Source organism: Syngnathus acus, chromosome 21 (genome assembly GCF_901709675.1).
Source record: "Syngnathus acus chromosome 21, fSynAcu1.2, whole genome shotgun sequence".
Lineage (NCBI taxonomy): Eukaryota > Metazoa > Chordata > Actinopteri > Syngnathiformes > Syngnathidae > Syngnathus > Syngnathus acus.
In genome coordinates this window covers 7,977,407-7,992,449 of record NC_051105.1, presented here as the reverse complement: position 1 = coordinate 7,992,449, position 15,043 = coordinate 7,977,407, and the positions used below count along the sequence as shown (strand labels likewise).

The 15,043-nt window shown below is 42.3% G+C and overlaps 3 protein-coding genes and 1 long non-coding RNA gene across 12 annotated transcripts; 1 reads left to right on the top strand and 3 right to left on the bottom strand.

Moving 5' to 3' along the window:
* Positions 1-14: 14 nt before the first annotated feature.
* Positions 15-2,638, bottom strand: tmem169b (transmembrane protein 169b). 8 transcript variants are annotated; one of them, XM_037280611.1, is made up of 3 exons: positions 2,568-2,638; positions 1,624-1,986; positions 15-1,545 (listed from the first exon to the last, which is right to left on the bottom strand). In XM_037280611.1, the coding sequence occupies exons 2-3, from the start codon at positions 1,898-1,900 to the stop codon at positions 911-913; spliced, it is 912 nt and encodes a 303-aa protein (XP_037136506.1). In that variant the 5' UTR covers positions 1,901-1,986; positions 2,568-2,638; the 3' UTR covers positions 15-910. The 8 variants fall into 8 exon arrangements, with proteins under 8 accessions (XP_037136506.1, XP_037136511.1, XP_037136510.1 ...); XM_037280616.1 differs by having other exon boundaries at positions 1,624-1,925; positions 2,568-2,625; XM_037280615.1 differs by having other exon boundaries at positions 1,624-1,934; positions 2,568-2,610.
* A 73-nt stretch (positions 2,639-2,711) lies between these two features.
* Positions 2,712-6,539, top strand: LOC119139689. 2 transcript variants are annotated; one of them, XM_037280607.1, is made up of 14 exons: positions 2,712-3,011; positions 3,146-3,202; positions 3,309-3,435; positions 3,831-3,920; positions 4,005-4,171; positions 4,346-4,388; positions 4,455-4,539; positions 4,632-4,770; positions 4,836-4,903; positions 5,322-5,494; positions 5,560-5,695; positions 5,787-5,816; positions 5,904-5,928; positions 6,084-6,539. In XM_037280607.1, exons 1-14 carry the CDS (start codon positions 2,960-2,962, stop codon positions 6,206-6,208), a joined length of 1,317 nt encoding a protein of 438 aa, XP_037136502.1. In that variant the 5' UTR covers positions 2,712-2,959; the 3' UTR covers positions 6,209-6,539. The 2 variants fall into 2 exon arrangements, with proteins under 2 accessions (XP_037136502.1, XP_037136501.1); XM_037280606.1 differs by having other exon boundaries at positions 4,455-4,560.
* Positions 3,934-5,605, bottom strand: LOC119139691. Its single transcript, XR_005101403.1, has 2 exons — positions 5,527-5,605; positions 3,934-5,434 (listed from the first exon to the last, which is right to left on the bottom strand). It is a non-coding gene; the product is annotated as an uncharacterized LOC119139691 (long non-coding RNA).
* Positions 6,540-6,749: 210 nt separating the features above from the next.
* Positions 6,750-14,817, bottom strand: pfkla (phosphofructokinase, liver a). The gene is made up of 22 exons (XM_037280605.1): positions 14,504-14,817; positions 13,666-13,739; positions 13,469-13,546; positions 12,199-12,388; positions 11,972-12,137; positions 11,590-11,634; positions 11,401-11,509; positions 11,143-11,238; positions 10,967-11,059; positions 10,750-10,875; positions 10,611-10,675; positions 10,393-10,456; positions 10,134-10,280; positions 9,978-10,048; positions 9,824-9,911; positions 9,548-9,700; positions 9,012-9,176; positions 8,876-8,937; positions 8,545-8,656; positions 8,374-8,473; positions 8,008-8,113; positions 6,750-7,782 (listed from the first exon to the last, which is right to left on the bottom strand). The coding sequence occupies exons 1-22, from the start codon at positions 14,586-14,588 to the stop codon at positions 7,635-7,637; spliced, it is 2,343 nt and encodes a 780-aa protein (XP_037136500.1). The 5' UTR covers positions 14,589-14,817; the 3' UTR covers positions 6,750-7,634.
* Positions 14,818-15,043: the final 226 nt, after the last annotated feature.

The window sequence follows — 15,043 nt, the reverse complement described above, 5'->3', positions numbered from 1 at the left end:
AAACAAGACACAAATTCGTCGTACTCATCGTATTGTCATGCAACAAGTTTATCTTTTTATTTGTGTGTTTACATCCTTAAGTTATACTTCATACAACATGTAATGTTCCAACCCGACCATCAGAAAAAACAATACGTTACTTTTAATCATTTTGATATTTATCACGTTTGTAATATTCAAATCTTCAAAAACCTCAGTATAAAAAAACTATTTGTGACATTTTCATATGAACTGTTAAATATATGAATTACAATAAATTAAACAAACATTCAACAAAAAGACAGTATTGAAAATGTAATACAGTTTTTCCCTGTATGAGACAGTTCAATATAACAGACAGCCTGCATAATGAATGTTTAAAATTAACACTGAGATGAAATGTCATGCAACAAGAAAAACTAACAGACTGATGTGAATTGAGTTGAATCTAAATACAAGACACTTCCAAATGGATAAGAGTGATTCTAAATACAAAATATTTCCATTTATTTCGGGAGAGGGAAAAACTCGTGTAACAGTGCTAGAGAATGGAAAAAGGAAATAGAGTAATGGTAATCTTGAGAAAAGTGTCAAATATTTCACACACACATTAAAAATGTGAGTCAGAGACCCCCAGCTTTGTTTAAATCCTTTTCTTCTCAGCAGGCATTATGACATTGTAAACACTCAGAAGTAGTAGGGCGCAAAATTTTGCAGTGGGATGACGCTTGGGCAAAGGAATTAACTATTGGATTTTGGTGATGATATAAACATCGTCATAGATCCAAAATAACCACAATAATGAGGACAAGTGTTCTAGACAAGTGCAACAAATCTAGTTTTTGCTGTTCATCAAGTTATCAAAGGTAGTGAGCTGTCTTCTGCATTGCACTTATTTACGTGTATCAGCAATCCAGTACGTGAATGGGTTTCACACCGATGATGTCTGGGCGAGTTCTCTCGGTGCTTTGCTCTGCAAGGTGCTGGATACGGTATCGGAGTCCAGCAGCTCTATGATGCTGTAAGGAGAGCAGTCCTCCAGACCCATTTTGCCACAGGCCCAGCCGCAGAAACCCTTCTCCAGGTCTCTCACGGCATTCCACCACCTGCTGAAGGCCCAGGACACCTGAACCACGGCGGAGTATAGCGCCAGGGAGAGCGCCACGGGCATGATGAGCACGGGATAGAAGATGATGAGGAAGGGGCAGACGGTGATCTTGTGCCAGAACGTTCGCTCCTCGTTGTACACCAGGAAGACGTTGTACCAGGTCAGGGTGCCGTAGTAGAAGGACGTGATGAAGGAAAGAAGGAAGACCACAGGGGCGCAGGAGATGCTCCACAGGACAACGTGAGGCCCCCGACACACACCCAGACGGCAGGCTCGCTTGGAGTCCTCCCCGGCCTCGCACTCTGCGTCGAGCCGTTCCCTAGACTTGGCCAACTCGCGGAGTTCTTTCTCCGTCATGGTTACGTGGATGTCTACCACCTGGCCTTTCTTTTTGCCTCGCGTGATGGTGCCCGTTAGAGTTACATAGCGGCTGTCTGGTGGAAGGCTCCAGCCACCGTCTGTAGGCACGGAAGAATTCAATTACATCAGGAATTGTCAAACATTTTACACTCTGTGCCAACAGGATACTAAGTCACCTTCATTTGTGGGTGTACAGAGGAACTTGGCTCCCTCCTCCACGCTCCTCTCCACTCCCTCTTCTTCCCCTCCTTGGTCACCGGTGGACCCTTGCTCCACATCGGAGCGATAGACGATGATGGACTCAGGACGCTGCTCGCGCTTTCTCCTCCTCTTCCTCCTCAAGGAAGGTCCTGCGTCGCCGTCGTCGACATGGTTTGCAGACGATTCGGACCTGAGGGAGTGGATTTGGGGACTGCCCTCTCCTTCGGTCTGGGACTCCTCCACATGGGCCATCCTATCAGCTGGCCTATCGTCAACCCTGTGAAGACTATTCTGAATGAAAACTATTGTCCACTCATTGTGTCTAGGGGAGGAAGTGACTGGATGGATGACAAACAGGGAGTGGGATTTAAAAAAAAATAACACCGTTTTTCTAGTTCAAGTCCCAAAATGAATCACGTGCATAATGATGCTGACCTACATTCTGTGTGCTTTCATGTTTGTGCTGCTGTTAGCTTAAAAAACACGCGAAATGCAAATACTGTGCACAGTATGTAGTGTATAGCATGAACATACATGATCAAACATATATGAGCGTATACAGAATCAAACAACGTCTGATTGATTTGATGGAAATGTTTGTGCATAAGCAAGTTTATGTATCATAACGCAAGATGAGTAGTTCCGCTAGAGACACATTTTTGTTGAGCTACGCTGTTCCTGGGAATATTTTAAACTGAAATGAGGGAAGTAAAGAGACAATGTTAACCATTCTCCTCCCATTTAAATCCCACCCATGTCCGCTCTTTTGTCTTCCGACAGCCGGCAAACGACGCGTCCCTTTCATGCGAAGTACAACCGACCTTACCTTAACGGAGAGGCATCAGCATTGAGTAAAATTGTAATATTTTAAAAGATAAAACAAGATATTTGTGTTGCACTTTACGGCAGCGACACATACCATCCGTACAGATGGGTTACGCAAAAATGACTCCCACTCCAGATCAGCGTTATGCCAAAGAGACGCTTTACGTAAAGTTATTTCGTGAATTCCCCTAGTGGCCGGCTTTACAGATGCGTTACGTAAAAGGTTTTCAGGATAGCACCATAACCCCGCCTTCGTTGTGACAACGACAAATGCTTAAACTGGAAAAGGTGTTGAATTATAACGATATCAAATACTATTACATATTTATGGCAGAGAGATGTTAAATTAATTCGGGTATTTAATGTCCAGTTGGTTTGTAAATATTCTAGCGAAGCCTTAGTGCCACAAAATGATGTATATAAATTGAAGCTAGAAGTTAGGCTAATTAGCTAATGCAAAGCTAAAGTTACTGAATTGTAATTATAATGGCTAATCAAAGAACGTCCAGTGCCATTGATAGCCTCCTCTGCCGAATTGGTAAGTTATTTTATTGTATTCTGGGAGAAAAAAAACTTATACAATAAAAAATAATGTACTGTAATTTCAGATTTCTAATACTATACTAATTTAAAAAGCCATACACGACTGTCTGTTTTTTTTTTTTTGTACAGCCAATGAAGTTCGTGTGCTTTCTCAGGAGAAGAATGTCCTTGATCGAGAGGTTGAAGGTAATGATTCATGTTAACTTTTCAAAATTGTAACTCAGCCATTTTGAAATCAACCAAAATTTGATTTCTTATCCTGTTTCATTATGTTTGGCTTGTGTGCCCACAGTTCTTAAAGCAAACATTGCAGAAAGGAGGGATTATATTGAAACAACTCGCACACATATCAAGAAACTGGAAGAGGATGCTGATGTGAAACACAACACTTTGAAACACAACAAGACAATTGGAAAAGGGTATTAACAAATTTTATTAGGGCTAGGCAATTAATTAAGCCATCAAGCCATTCATTTTCTGTAGTGCTTATATGGTCATTAAACTTTACACAGGAGGTTTAACCCAAGATTTCTTTGCTGTGAGGTGGATGTTCTCACCATTCACTCCCTTGTCACTGATTAATCGATTTTATTCGTTAAGTTAATTTGTCAGCCAACAGATAATGTGGTTGCACAAGTTACTTTGATTAGCCACAAAAAAGTTTAAATGGGAAATGAGATTAAAATTGTAAATGGGATTTTTTTTCACAAAATAGTTTTATTTAATGGCCGTATTGCCTAGCCCTAATTAGTTTTTAATGATTTCTGTGATATATATATATATATAATATGTATCTGGTTTTTTTCTCTCCTAGCCTGAATGTGACTCAGTGCTTGCTCCAACAGTATGAGCGAACTGTGAGAGCAGAATTGGAGAGCGCAAAAGCCAGTTATGTCAATGAAAAGTGGGTCCGCCAATTGTTGGTTTAGCACATTATATTTGGAGTTTATTTTGTATATTTTCCCCATTTCATTTCTGATCAATCAAGGGCAGTCTTCAAAGAAAAGATTACAAAATGCAGGAAGCAGTTTCAGGATCATCAGAAATCATTTAGACAAAGGTTTCAGGCACAAGATGACACAAAGAGTCCAATTGTGGTCTCTCAAGATGACGTGCCAGTCAAACCCAAAGAAGGGGGCGGAGCCTATGTCAATGGTAATTACTGTGCTAAAGTGCAGCCCAATGAGTATAACGACGGTTATAATGTGAATGTTTAAGAATATGACTTTAATCTATCAAAATGACAACTTTTGGATGTAATAGTATGTTTTTTTTTCAAATTTGAAGCACTGCAGGTGTATTTAAACATCTTAATGATTGATTTTGCAGATTCTGGTGTTCCTCGTTCCTTCTCAGAGAAAGGACCAGATAGGTATTTTCACAGAAAATAAAATAGTTAGTTAAAGTGGATATAAAAAGTCCCCCCCCCCCCCTCTAGTGACCCTCACCTCCAGCCCACCACAGAAGCAGACATGGAAATGGAAGGTTCACCTGTGAAGGATTCCATGGTTGTCATCACCGCTGTGAGTGTCAGTGAGACCAAGGTGAGAATGCGGCACGTTGCATGTGAAGCTATCCTCGTGTAACGACTGTCTTGCGATGGCCCATTTCTCAGTACGACAAACAGAGACATCTGACCGGTCCAGAAAACTCTGAGAACACTGAGGAAATGGACGCACAAAGCCAGGCTTGGGAATCGTCTTCCAGTGGTGCTGATGAAACTAGAGGCAATGAGCAACATGTGAGGGCAAAAGGTAAGCACACGGCTTTCAAATGCTCCAGGTTTGCATCCACAGTCCAACCTGCTTGATCTCTTTAGCTCATCAGGGACCAGATAAGATGCCCAGAGAGGAAGAGGACGACCAGGAGGTCAAAGTATTACGCCAAGTAATAAGAACAGAATCCTTGTGCAAGTGACGTACCGTGCAAAAATCTTGGGCTACTATTGTTTGCCCAATGCTTCTTTTGACCATATCTCAGCAAAAGGAAGTATTTGTATTTTTTTTAGACATTCATTACTAATCACATTAAATATTGTACTGAATTAAAAAAAAGAGCTAATTTTCAAATAAGTGCTGACTGTAATTGTCTCAAAATAGAATGAAAAAATGAAAATAAAATAATTTTAAAATAATCACTAAGGGTATAAACTAGTAATAGTAATAAATGATTGCAATACTTAACTGTTTTATCTAATTGAAAAAAAATAACCATATATTATCCAGAAATAATTTTTATACATTATTGATGATTATAATCGCTTTTGGGGAATATTCGATAAATAACTGTGTTGTTGTTGACAAAGCTGTCAGTTGTGCCTGAGGAAGAGGAGGCAGCACAGGCACAAATGGAGGAGGGAGGCCCAGCACAGGAAGAGGAGAGGGCACCACAGGAACATGGTGCCCCTTTGCCACAGCACTGTCAACAAACACAAGCTCAGTCCTTCACTGTGCCTGGAACGCCAACATTCAACTTTAAGTCAGTTTTACATGTCAAATCTTTGTAAAAACCTCAAGCTAAAATCATGAGTGTGTTCATTCCAGCTTTAGCCCAATACGCTCCCCAGTTGCGGGACCATCTGGTAGCAAATCTCCAGCCTCCATGTTCTCGCTCAGCTCTGCTCCCAGCACCCTAGGCTACTCCGGTTTCGGCTTCGATGGGGTCTCCTCCCATGATGAGGTAACTACAAAGAAAGTACCCCGTTGCCGCAACAAACAAATGGTCGGTGACTGATGCCGACCCAAATACTTAGCACCTCATTTTTTTGCAGGATCTATCGTTCGTATTCAGCAGCTCCGAGGTATGTCTCCTAATGAGTTTGTCTTATCATCCTGCAATTCACCCCCCCACTCAAAGAAAATCACCAAACTCTGCACTCTGCTTTCAGAAAAACCAGAAGACTAAATCAGACGGTAAGCATCTCATATCTCAAACACACATAATCTGCTTTTTGATTTGATCTCCTGCTGAATTGGTTTGAGTTCAGTTCTCTGTAAGTGAGCAAACCGAAAGAGTCAATTCATCAACTCCCCCCCAACTGTACATGTTGACACATGCAATCCTGCAGGCCTGGATTTCCTGTTCAACCAGCCGGAACAAAGCGACGACTTCCAGTTCACCTTCCCCGCCGAGAGCTCAGCGGATAACAAGGAAAACAGCAGTAGCGACTTTCCCTTTTCATTTAAGTTCTGAGAGATATTCACGTTTTGCATTTGCTTCTCGGTACAAAGTTGAGAAACATGTTCCAAGAATGTTTATCTTAAATGGCCAAATTTGTGTTCTATGGTGTGGCTTTTGTTTGCATGTTTTAAAGCCTTGAAAAAAATTCTCTGCTAATTGATTACTTGAATCTCATAATATTACATTTCAGATTTATGACTGTTATGGTTTGATTTAGTTTTTTAAAGCATGTCTTCAAACTCTTGTAATCCTATTTAAAATATAATAACAGTCTCATAACTACTCTTATTTTCATAGCTTAACATTTTTTTCTGTTACATTACAATTTTTTTTTTTTAAATGACTTTTTTCTAGTTTAGTCACATGAATGGTTTGTAATAATTCTACAACTACTTTACTTTTTGTAATGAAGTAGTAACTTTTATTGTTGTAACATTTCATATTCATTCTCATAAATAAATAAATAAATAAATAAATTGTCTGCAGTGATGTTTTTGCTCCCCTTCACCTGAGCATACCCGTTATTAACGCAATTACTCACAAATAGTCACGGTTCACTCTTACAGTGTATTTATTCAAGTCCAGAACATTTGAGTGTACGAAAAGACAAAGCAACAACATGCATAGGACTATCTATTATCTTTTGGTTCCATGATTAAATCAGTAGTAATATAATGTAACTCCACTCTTGACAAGGTAAAGCTTTGCCTGCACTTTGGAATAAAGAACATGGTGAAACTTCGACATCCAACCATCCATTTTCTAGCGCTTGTCGTCACTAGGATGGCTGCTGAGCCAGAGCCTATGCCAGGACATTCAAATTCTGTCTTTAGGCGTTTACTAAGAAGGAAAAGCGGCATAGACGATTGATGGATTTTTTACAGGCAGTAAAGTTGTCTTTACACTTGCATGACTCTGTGATGCCTTAAATTGCTACAGTTCATAAATGACATACATCTGTTTTTAAAATCAAGTCACTCTTTAGTTAGTTCCACAATCCACTATTGTGATTGTGTGGTCTTCCCACAAAAGTTATTCGGTAAATTGTTTAGTAGATTTCAGAAAATTCCACTGTGTAAACATTTCAAACGTTTGAAAGATTGATTGAAGATATTTAATGGTAATTAAGGCCTTGTTTTTATGTTCATGAATGAATGTCTTTCTTTTAAAAAGGTTTATAACGAGAATTTGACCCAAGAACAGATTACATATTGATTCATCCGCATCCCTGAAAGAACTTGGTGGTTCCACTGAAATGAAATCTGTTTTGTACTGAATGCCTTCTGCAATAAATAACAGCAGATAGTATGTCCTCAACCCTTTTAAATGCAGTTGCTAGTCAGCAGGCATGTAGAAATGTCACGGAAAGAGGAGCAGATTTTTTTTTTTCTTTTCCTTAAAAAAAAAAAAAAAAGTGCCGAGTGCAGATGGGGAGCACCTAGAAGACAGAGTCGATGCTGAGAGAGCGCCGCGTCACGTGTTCGATCTCTCCCGGGATGTACTCGCAGAAGCTGGTCTGATACTTGGCCAACATTTTTAGCATGGGCCGCAGGTTGATCCACCATTGGACTTTGGGCATGCGATGCCTGCGAAAGAAACACAGTCATGTCAAAAGACTAACGGGCCAAATTTGGATACTATTTTATGGGAACATTTTGGCAACTGAGGTCAAGTTTGAGTGTCATAGCAAATACGTACATACTTTTTCTTCTTGACATTTTGTACTAAAACTTGTAACGGCACAAAAAGTGCTTTGTGAATATTCTCTGAATACACTGCAAGAAGCATCTCAACTCCTGCCGGGCACTTACTCAAAGTCGGTGGCGTCCTTGAGTGCCGTGAGGGGACTGAACGAGACCACCTTTCTCAGGAGGCCCAGCACGCAGGCCGTTTCTGTGGAGTTGCAGAACACGCGACCTGAGGAGGACACACTGCAGTTATTAAGATCTGATCTGGCAATGGTAAGATGCTGCTGAAGAAGACATGAAGACCTTCACAACTGTTCAGTAAATTGCAGAAATACTATTTTATAATTGGCCCAGGTCAGTACAGTAGAAGACAAATTTACAGACTTCATTTAGATTTATTTTTAAAATAGCCTGTAACTGTAGCACCTTGTGATGTTGGCTGTCACAATCTGGTGCTCGTCATTAATATTTTTCCCTCAATCTTCGTACCTTGTCGGTAGTTTTGTGACAGCTGGTCACTTATCCACTGGATGGCTCTCACTCCCAGCTTTGTGCCGTAATTTCTGTCAAAGGGCGACGGTGCCCCTCCCTGGTGAACAAGATATATTTATTCCGTTTTTCTTTTTCAGTTGAATGAAGACCACAGGGTGGAGGTCGTACCTGTTGAAGGTGTCCCAACACGTTGACGCGACAGTCGAAAATACCTTTCCCCTCGGCGGAATACAGTTTGTGGAGGAAATCCGTAGTGTAGTGCTCATGGCATTTTTCATTCCTGTTAAGTACGAGAAGGGTTGAGTGTTTCATGATAGTTGGAGATACAGAATGACCAAGATGTGCAGCTGAGTGAAAATATAAGCAACTAATAGCCTACGAAAAATGTTTAGAAATGATGAAATGACCCCAAATCTTTGTCAACCCCTGATATACTGTACAACATGAACAAGTCAGCCGGCCTGGCAGCCGCCATTGAATCCAGATGAACGAGTCTGACCTCAATACGAGCCCCCGCTGGATGTCCTTCTTCATTTTCTCTGTGAGATGCTCCACGTTAGTCTGTCAAAAGGCAACATAATGGCAAGTTAAATGCGGAAGAAAAACAAATTGCAGCAAGAATCGGCGGCTGTTACCTTCAGGTCGTGGATGTTAAAGGGGTCCTCGAAGATGTAGGCCGCGTCGGCGCCCACGGCGATGCCGGTACTGGTTGCTAGGTAACCGCAGTAGCCTCCCATTGTTTCCACCACAAAGACCCGCCTCTTTGTCCCTGAAGCAGACTGCTTTATCTTGTCGCAGCCCTAAAAGGGGAGATTAACAAATAGGAGCTGTCAAGAGGAGATAACTCAAAGCTGGTTGTGTGCGTTGCAAGAATCCAAAAGTTTTTAGTGATTTGATCACATGGCAGGAGGAGAAGTAGATTATTTAAAGATTAGAACATTTTATAGTGCTTGGAGACTTAGTCCAAATCAGTTGAAATCTCGGCACATCAAATACAGCAGTAATTTCCTGTTTTGAGGCACTTTTGAAGATATGTTTAAAGAGTACTGCACAGTTTACAGAAGACATTTATTCTCACAAAGAAGTGCAATTTAAAAACTATCACTATAATTCGATAAATAAAAACTCAATTTGTTTCTTCATGTTAATCAAAATATGTGGTCAGTGTTACCGCCATGGCAGAGTTTACGGCGGTGTCTGCCCCTAAACTGAAGTCCGTTCCGGGGACGTTGTTGCTGATGGTAGCGGGAATCACACACATCGGGATGCACAGATTGTCGTAGTGGGCTCGGGCCTCAAAGAGCTCCAGCACGCCTCTGTAGGCCTGTGGACAAACAGTGGAGCCTGCTGTAAAAGACCAGAACTGTTCCTAAAATACAATCTATGGTGTCAACCCTCACAAATCTTTTCACTAATTGTAGTTGAGTCTGGAAATAATAACAAATACCTCAAACCCTCCGATGACCAGCAGAGCTGAGATGTTAAACTTGGCGATGTTCTCCACAATCTTCTCCATGTGTTTGCTCGGAAGGGTTCTGAACAAGCATAGGAAAGTGTGTCATTTTTGTTGTTGTTATTCATCATCAAAATCCACGTCTCACCTTTTGGTACCCAGCAGCGAGCCCCCTTGGCCCGTCCATCCCGCCACATTGTGCCACTCCATCTCAAACACCTGCAGAGCCACAGAGAAGTCACGTTCTCTTTGTTAACCAAGATAGATGGACGACGGTCAAGGACGTCGAGTCGGAGGGCCTCACATCGCCGTCGGCAAAGCCCTGGAAGCCGTTGTGCACGGCGTACACTTTGTGTCCGTGAGCGATGGCCAACCTCACGGCCGACCTCACGGCCGCATTCATTCCCGCTGCTGGGGCTCCCACATTCAGGATGGCCAGGGAGAAGTTGGTCTATGGGAGAAGAATTCAAACTTAACACTTTGATGCATGTGCAGCTTTTATTAATCCATTGAGGAGTCCAGAGTGAGGAATAATTAAGGTTCCACAGAAGTCAGAGACTAACCTTCACTTGGGCAGGCTTTCGGTAGGCAAGAAGCTTATAGATGTTCAAGTTGTTCTCAAAACTCCTGCAAGGGCATTTTAGCTCACTTGTAAATGAATTTCAAGTTGACTGGCTCCAACATGCTCAAATACAACATCATTGACTCCAACTTGCCCTTGACCCAACAAAAACATTATCGGAAATGGTCGGATCATATGCAGAGAAACCTTAGCGCTTACCCGCCACGCAGTTTAACAGCCTCATCAAACCTCTTCTCATTCATGGCCTTCTGCACCAACTTGGTCTGCAAGGGAGGGCAGAGGGCGTTGAGTAAAGCAAAAGTAAAGGTGTTACATCAAGACCAGAGGACAACCTCACCATCTCCACACATTCCATGAGAGGAAGACGGACGGCACGATTGCCAGACAGGCCGATGACGCAAGCCGGCGTGTCGGGAGACGCCTCCATCAGGGCGACGACCGCCTCCACGCCTAACTTGCTGCTCTGAAGACATACATTACATTTTACCGCCTATCCGTACACATCTTCCCTTTAAAAGTTGAAAGTGACCGTGTCTATTTGACTCACAACTCACCAGTATTCTGTCGAAGGCCGAAGGCGTCCCACCTCGCTGAACATGTCCGAGTACGGTGACTCTGGTGTCGTAGCCCAACCGCCTCACCACCAGCTTCGGAGAGACACATTGACGAAATTATAGTTCCGTGTTCGAAAGCTATCATGGAATCTTCTTCACAACACACACAAACGTACATCTTTCAGATAAGTGGAAGAGATGGGCTTGCCGTGCATGTCGATTGCACCTTCCGCAACAATGATGATGTTGAGTCTGGACCCTTTGATACGACTCTGAAGATACACACATACGCAAATGATATCAGTTTCTTTGTTGCAGGCAAAAACTAAATTTTGTCTCAGTCGATGCCACACGGTCAATAAAATTCTCACCAATATTTTCATTTATTTGTATTATGACTCTTCCCTACATTGAACACAGTCTGGACCTCTCACCGCTTCGAGACGGTCACACATGAGATCTTCCCAGTTGTCCTTAGGAGGAGCCTCTGGGATAAAAAGCCAATCAGCGCCGGATGCCAACGCCGACACTAGAGCTAGATAGCTGGAGAAAAATAAAAGTCATGAGATTTGAGTTTGGCTAAGGGGGGGGGGAAAAACCAACCCAGAAGTGCTCAAGCTCACCCGCAGTGACGGCCCATGACCTCCAGGACAAATGTGCGTTGGTGGCTGTCAGGAGAATAACAATAAGGACATCCATTGTTTTTCAGGACCTTCTACTTAATGATAAAGATGTTGAACTTCAGCCAAGAAAAACATAGCAGGCAAAAACAAACAAAACTTTGGATAGTAACGTTTTCTTTCTGGTCATTGTAAAATTCACTCTAATACTTCTTCACATGCAGAACATTTACTGGCAGAGTGTCCCAAACATTCTAAATGCCCATTCTCCTGTAACTTCTTTTCATATCAGTGTCATGAAACACCTTCGACATTCATCACTGAACTTAACTAAGTCAACAAATCTGTACGGTGAGTAAAGGTGTTTCATTCCAGTGCATTTTACCTTTGCGCAGTCGTCATAATCGCATCGATGATCTCAATGATGCGGTGCAAAGCGGAATCTGCGCCGATGGTCATGTCAGTTCCACAGAAGTCATTATCTATGGAGCCCACCAAGCCTACAATGTTGAGATGGCTGTGCTGCTTCGCCAGCCTTTCCGTGATCCTCCCTGAAAGTGGCGCTTGGTCATAAAATCGTTCGTTCCCATTCGACGGTGGGCTCGGGCTCACCGCTTTTGACGAGCTCATCCAGCAAGCCGCTCCACTCGCTGCGAAAGATGTTGGCACCGGTGAGGCTGCCGTCGCCACCGCACACACACAGGTTGGTGATGCCCCGTTGCACTAAGTTGAAGGCGGCCGCCAGCCTGCCTTCGCGGGTCATAAACACCTTGCATCGCGCGCTTCCGATCACAGTTCCGCCCTACAACGATCCGGTTACGGCACAAAGTTAAAGGTTGCAGTGCCCCCGCATTATTGACACAGCCAATAATGAAATACATCTTTTGTTCTTGACACCTGTGAATCATCCAGCCCTATCTGAGATGCAAATTTGTTTTCGTTATAATAGACAAAAACTAAAAATGATCACAAAAAGTGCACGTGAATGAAGAGAGGTGCAGCTGTCAAGCAAGAATTCCAAAAAACAGAGAAAAAACTGAGAGCAGTGACGGTGATTAACGTCGTAACATATCACGGCAATCCCAAAATATCATGCAAATATGCCCCCAGTGCAGTGATTAGCAAATGCTTTGGGGGTGACGCCATGACATCCATGCCATAGCATTTCATTTCTTCCAACAACACAAAAAAGTGTTTTCGCATGACTTTCAAGTGCCGGCCAAACAAACAAACCCACGGATTTTGTATCACTCCAGTGCAACTTGCTGCTTTCTTTTAGCAAGTACACGGCTGGCTATGTGAGGACAGCTAACAAACATGCAGCAAGCAAGGTCCCTTACCAGATTACACATCCTGTACTAGATAGGCGGGAAGATGGATGTAATGATAAAAGTCCTACCACCAACAAGAAAGAGATAGAGAACACATTTCAGGCAGGGGAGGTGCCCCTATTAACCACTTTAATTGAAAGTGGGGTATACACTTGGATGTGTTTGAAAAATATTATTATTTATTATCCTGTGGTGTGAGAGAGTAATTTTTCAACTCCCTGTTCTGATTGGAAAATGCTCAACATCTAGGATAATAAATTGTTAGATGTGTGGTCAACGCCAATGCGAGCCAAGATATTACTACTTTTTCTTCTTTTTATTTTCCAGATGTGGTGTGACACGATGCTGCCTCTCGCAGGTCAGCCATGGTACTACGTATAGGGGTGCTATGTTGGTCATCTCAAGTACATCGCAGACACACGGTAGAGAAAAGTAAGAAAACTTTCATCCATTTTCGTGGGGTCCCTTACATTTTAAGAATCGGTAAACAAATCGGTGTGCCCCGCCTTTGGTGTACCAACGCAGCCAACACACGACATAATTCAACCTACCAGCTGGATGATGTTTGTCACACTTTGCCAATGTGCCAGTTTGATGTGATCGCCGCCCTCCACCAGGCCCTGGTAACCCTACAAGATAACAAGTGACACCACATTATCACAAACTGCATTGAAGCCATTTGTTCAAACTAACAGCCAGACTGATATAATATGGATCTTAATATTCATATTGTGTGTTTTTTTGATACCTCATATATCAGATAGACCTTGGCACCAACATAGATGCCCATTCTGGTCACAGCTCGTACAGCAGCGTTCATCCCTGAGCCAAGGTCAAAGCAAAATCTGTTTTTACAATTTCTAAAGAGCGTTTTTAAATCTTTATATTTATCTACCTATGCTAAATTGCTAATACCGCAAAACTCTTTTACTACATTGCAGAAAGTGTGATTAACATATGTACCATTCTTGCCCCCCTCCCATTTGTCTGGTGGTGAGCCATGAAATGTTTAGAATGTAAGAAAGTGTAGTCACATAATTATTTTGGCTCAATAAAAAATGAGAAACGCTGTTCTGTTATATAGTATAATCAAATTGACGAGTGAAGAAAGCAGCGCTTCATCACACTTGGCGTTGCTTCATCGACCTAGTGAGGAAATCGGTGGAGCATTTTTATGACTTCATAACTTTATATTGGTCAAAGGTTATTGCTGAGCATGCATTACGGAGATTTGTCAAGAGGCTGATGTCGTTTTGTTGACGTTTTAAAGTGTTTAAATTCTGCGCACATCAACAATTCCCACTTTTATTACCGTATTGAACGCCCCAAAAATAGGTATGCACAGAGTTTTTTTTCACTAGTCCTTTTTTGACATTAGTTTTAACGTAAATAAAGATCTTGCCAAGTAATGTCAGTGTGGCAATACACTTTCAAAATGTATGAGTCTGGTAAAAAAAAAAAAAGGAGAAAAAGAGACGTGACATTAGTGTTAGCATAAGCTAGCTTCCTGTACCGCCCCATACAATGCAGTATTCCAATCATAAATGGAACTGAAAAAGACAGTTGTGGCGTGTTTTTGAGGTCACCTTGTGCGTCCCCGCCGCTAGTGAGCACCGCTAAAGCTCGGCCGGCCCCCGTCATCTTCAACTTTTCCAGATCCATGGATGCCATGTTTTGTTATATTTCCTGACAGTGAAATTGTGGTGCTTCCGAGGGAGTGGGCGTTCGTTTTAATCACCCACCGAGTGTTCCAAGAGCGGGTTCGTTTCACCTGATCTCAACCAGCAGCTGGACTCTTTGACTCCACCCGTCTGAAAAGCGACTGGTGTTGTTTTATTCACCCGCACCGCCCGGAGATGCACGCTACGGAGTTGTCCTACTAGGTTAAACACAAGCCCCCGCCCGCCAGTGAGGCCCTGGTTTCGAAAAGGACGAAAACGCGTTTAGCACGTACTCCACGCATACATGATGGTAGGCGTGGCTTGGCATTGTTTACCACTCGAGACTACTACAGTATTTCAGCATAGCGATAGAGCGAAAGTCTAATCATAAATTTATAGACAATGATAATTGCTGTGCCCTCCTACTCGTCTAAAGATGATATTCTGATTAATATTGTGTTTTTA

Coding starts and splice junctions, on each gene's coding strand:
- tmem169b (XM_037280611.1), bottom strand. CDS start 1,900: ATGGCCCATGTGGAGGAGTCCCAGACCGAAGGAGAGGGCAGTCCCCAA. Junction 1,546..1,623: donor CTGTACACCCACAAATGAAG/GTGACTTAGTAT, acceptor CCGTGCCTACAG/ACGGTGGCTGGAGCCTTCCA.
- LOC119139689 (XM_037280606.1), top strand. CDS start 2,960: ATGGCTAATCAAAGAACGTCCAGTGCCATTGATAGCCTCCTCTGCCGA. Junction 3,921..4,004: donor GCCAGTTATGTCAATGAAAA/GTGGGTCCGCCA, acceptor TGATCAATCAAG/GGCAGTCTTCAAAGAAAAGA. Junction 5,696..5,786: donor GGGTCTCCTCCCATGATGAG/GTAACTACAAAG, acceptor ATTTTTTTGCAG/GATCTATCGTTCGTATTCAG.
- pfkla (XM_037280605.1), bottom strand. CDS start 14,588: ATGGCATCCATGGATCTGGAAAAGTTGAAGATGACGGGGGCCGGCCGA. Junction 10,676..10,749: donor TCATGGAATGTGTGGAGATG/GTGAGGTTGTCC, acceptor CCTCCCTTGCAG/ACCAAGTTGGTGCAGAAGGC. Junction 8,657..8,875: donor CAGCGGGGGCTCGTATTGAG/GTCAGACTCGTT, acceptor CGTACTTAACAG/GAATGAAAAATGCCATGAGC.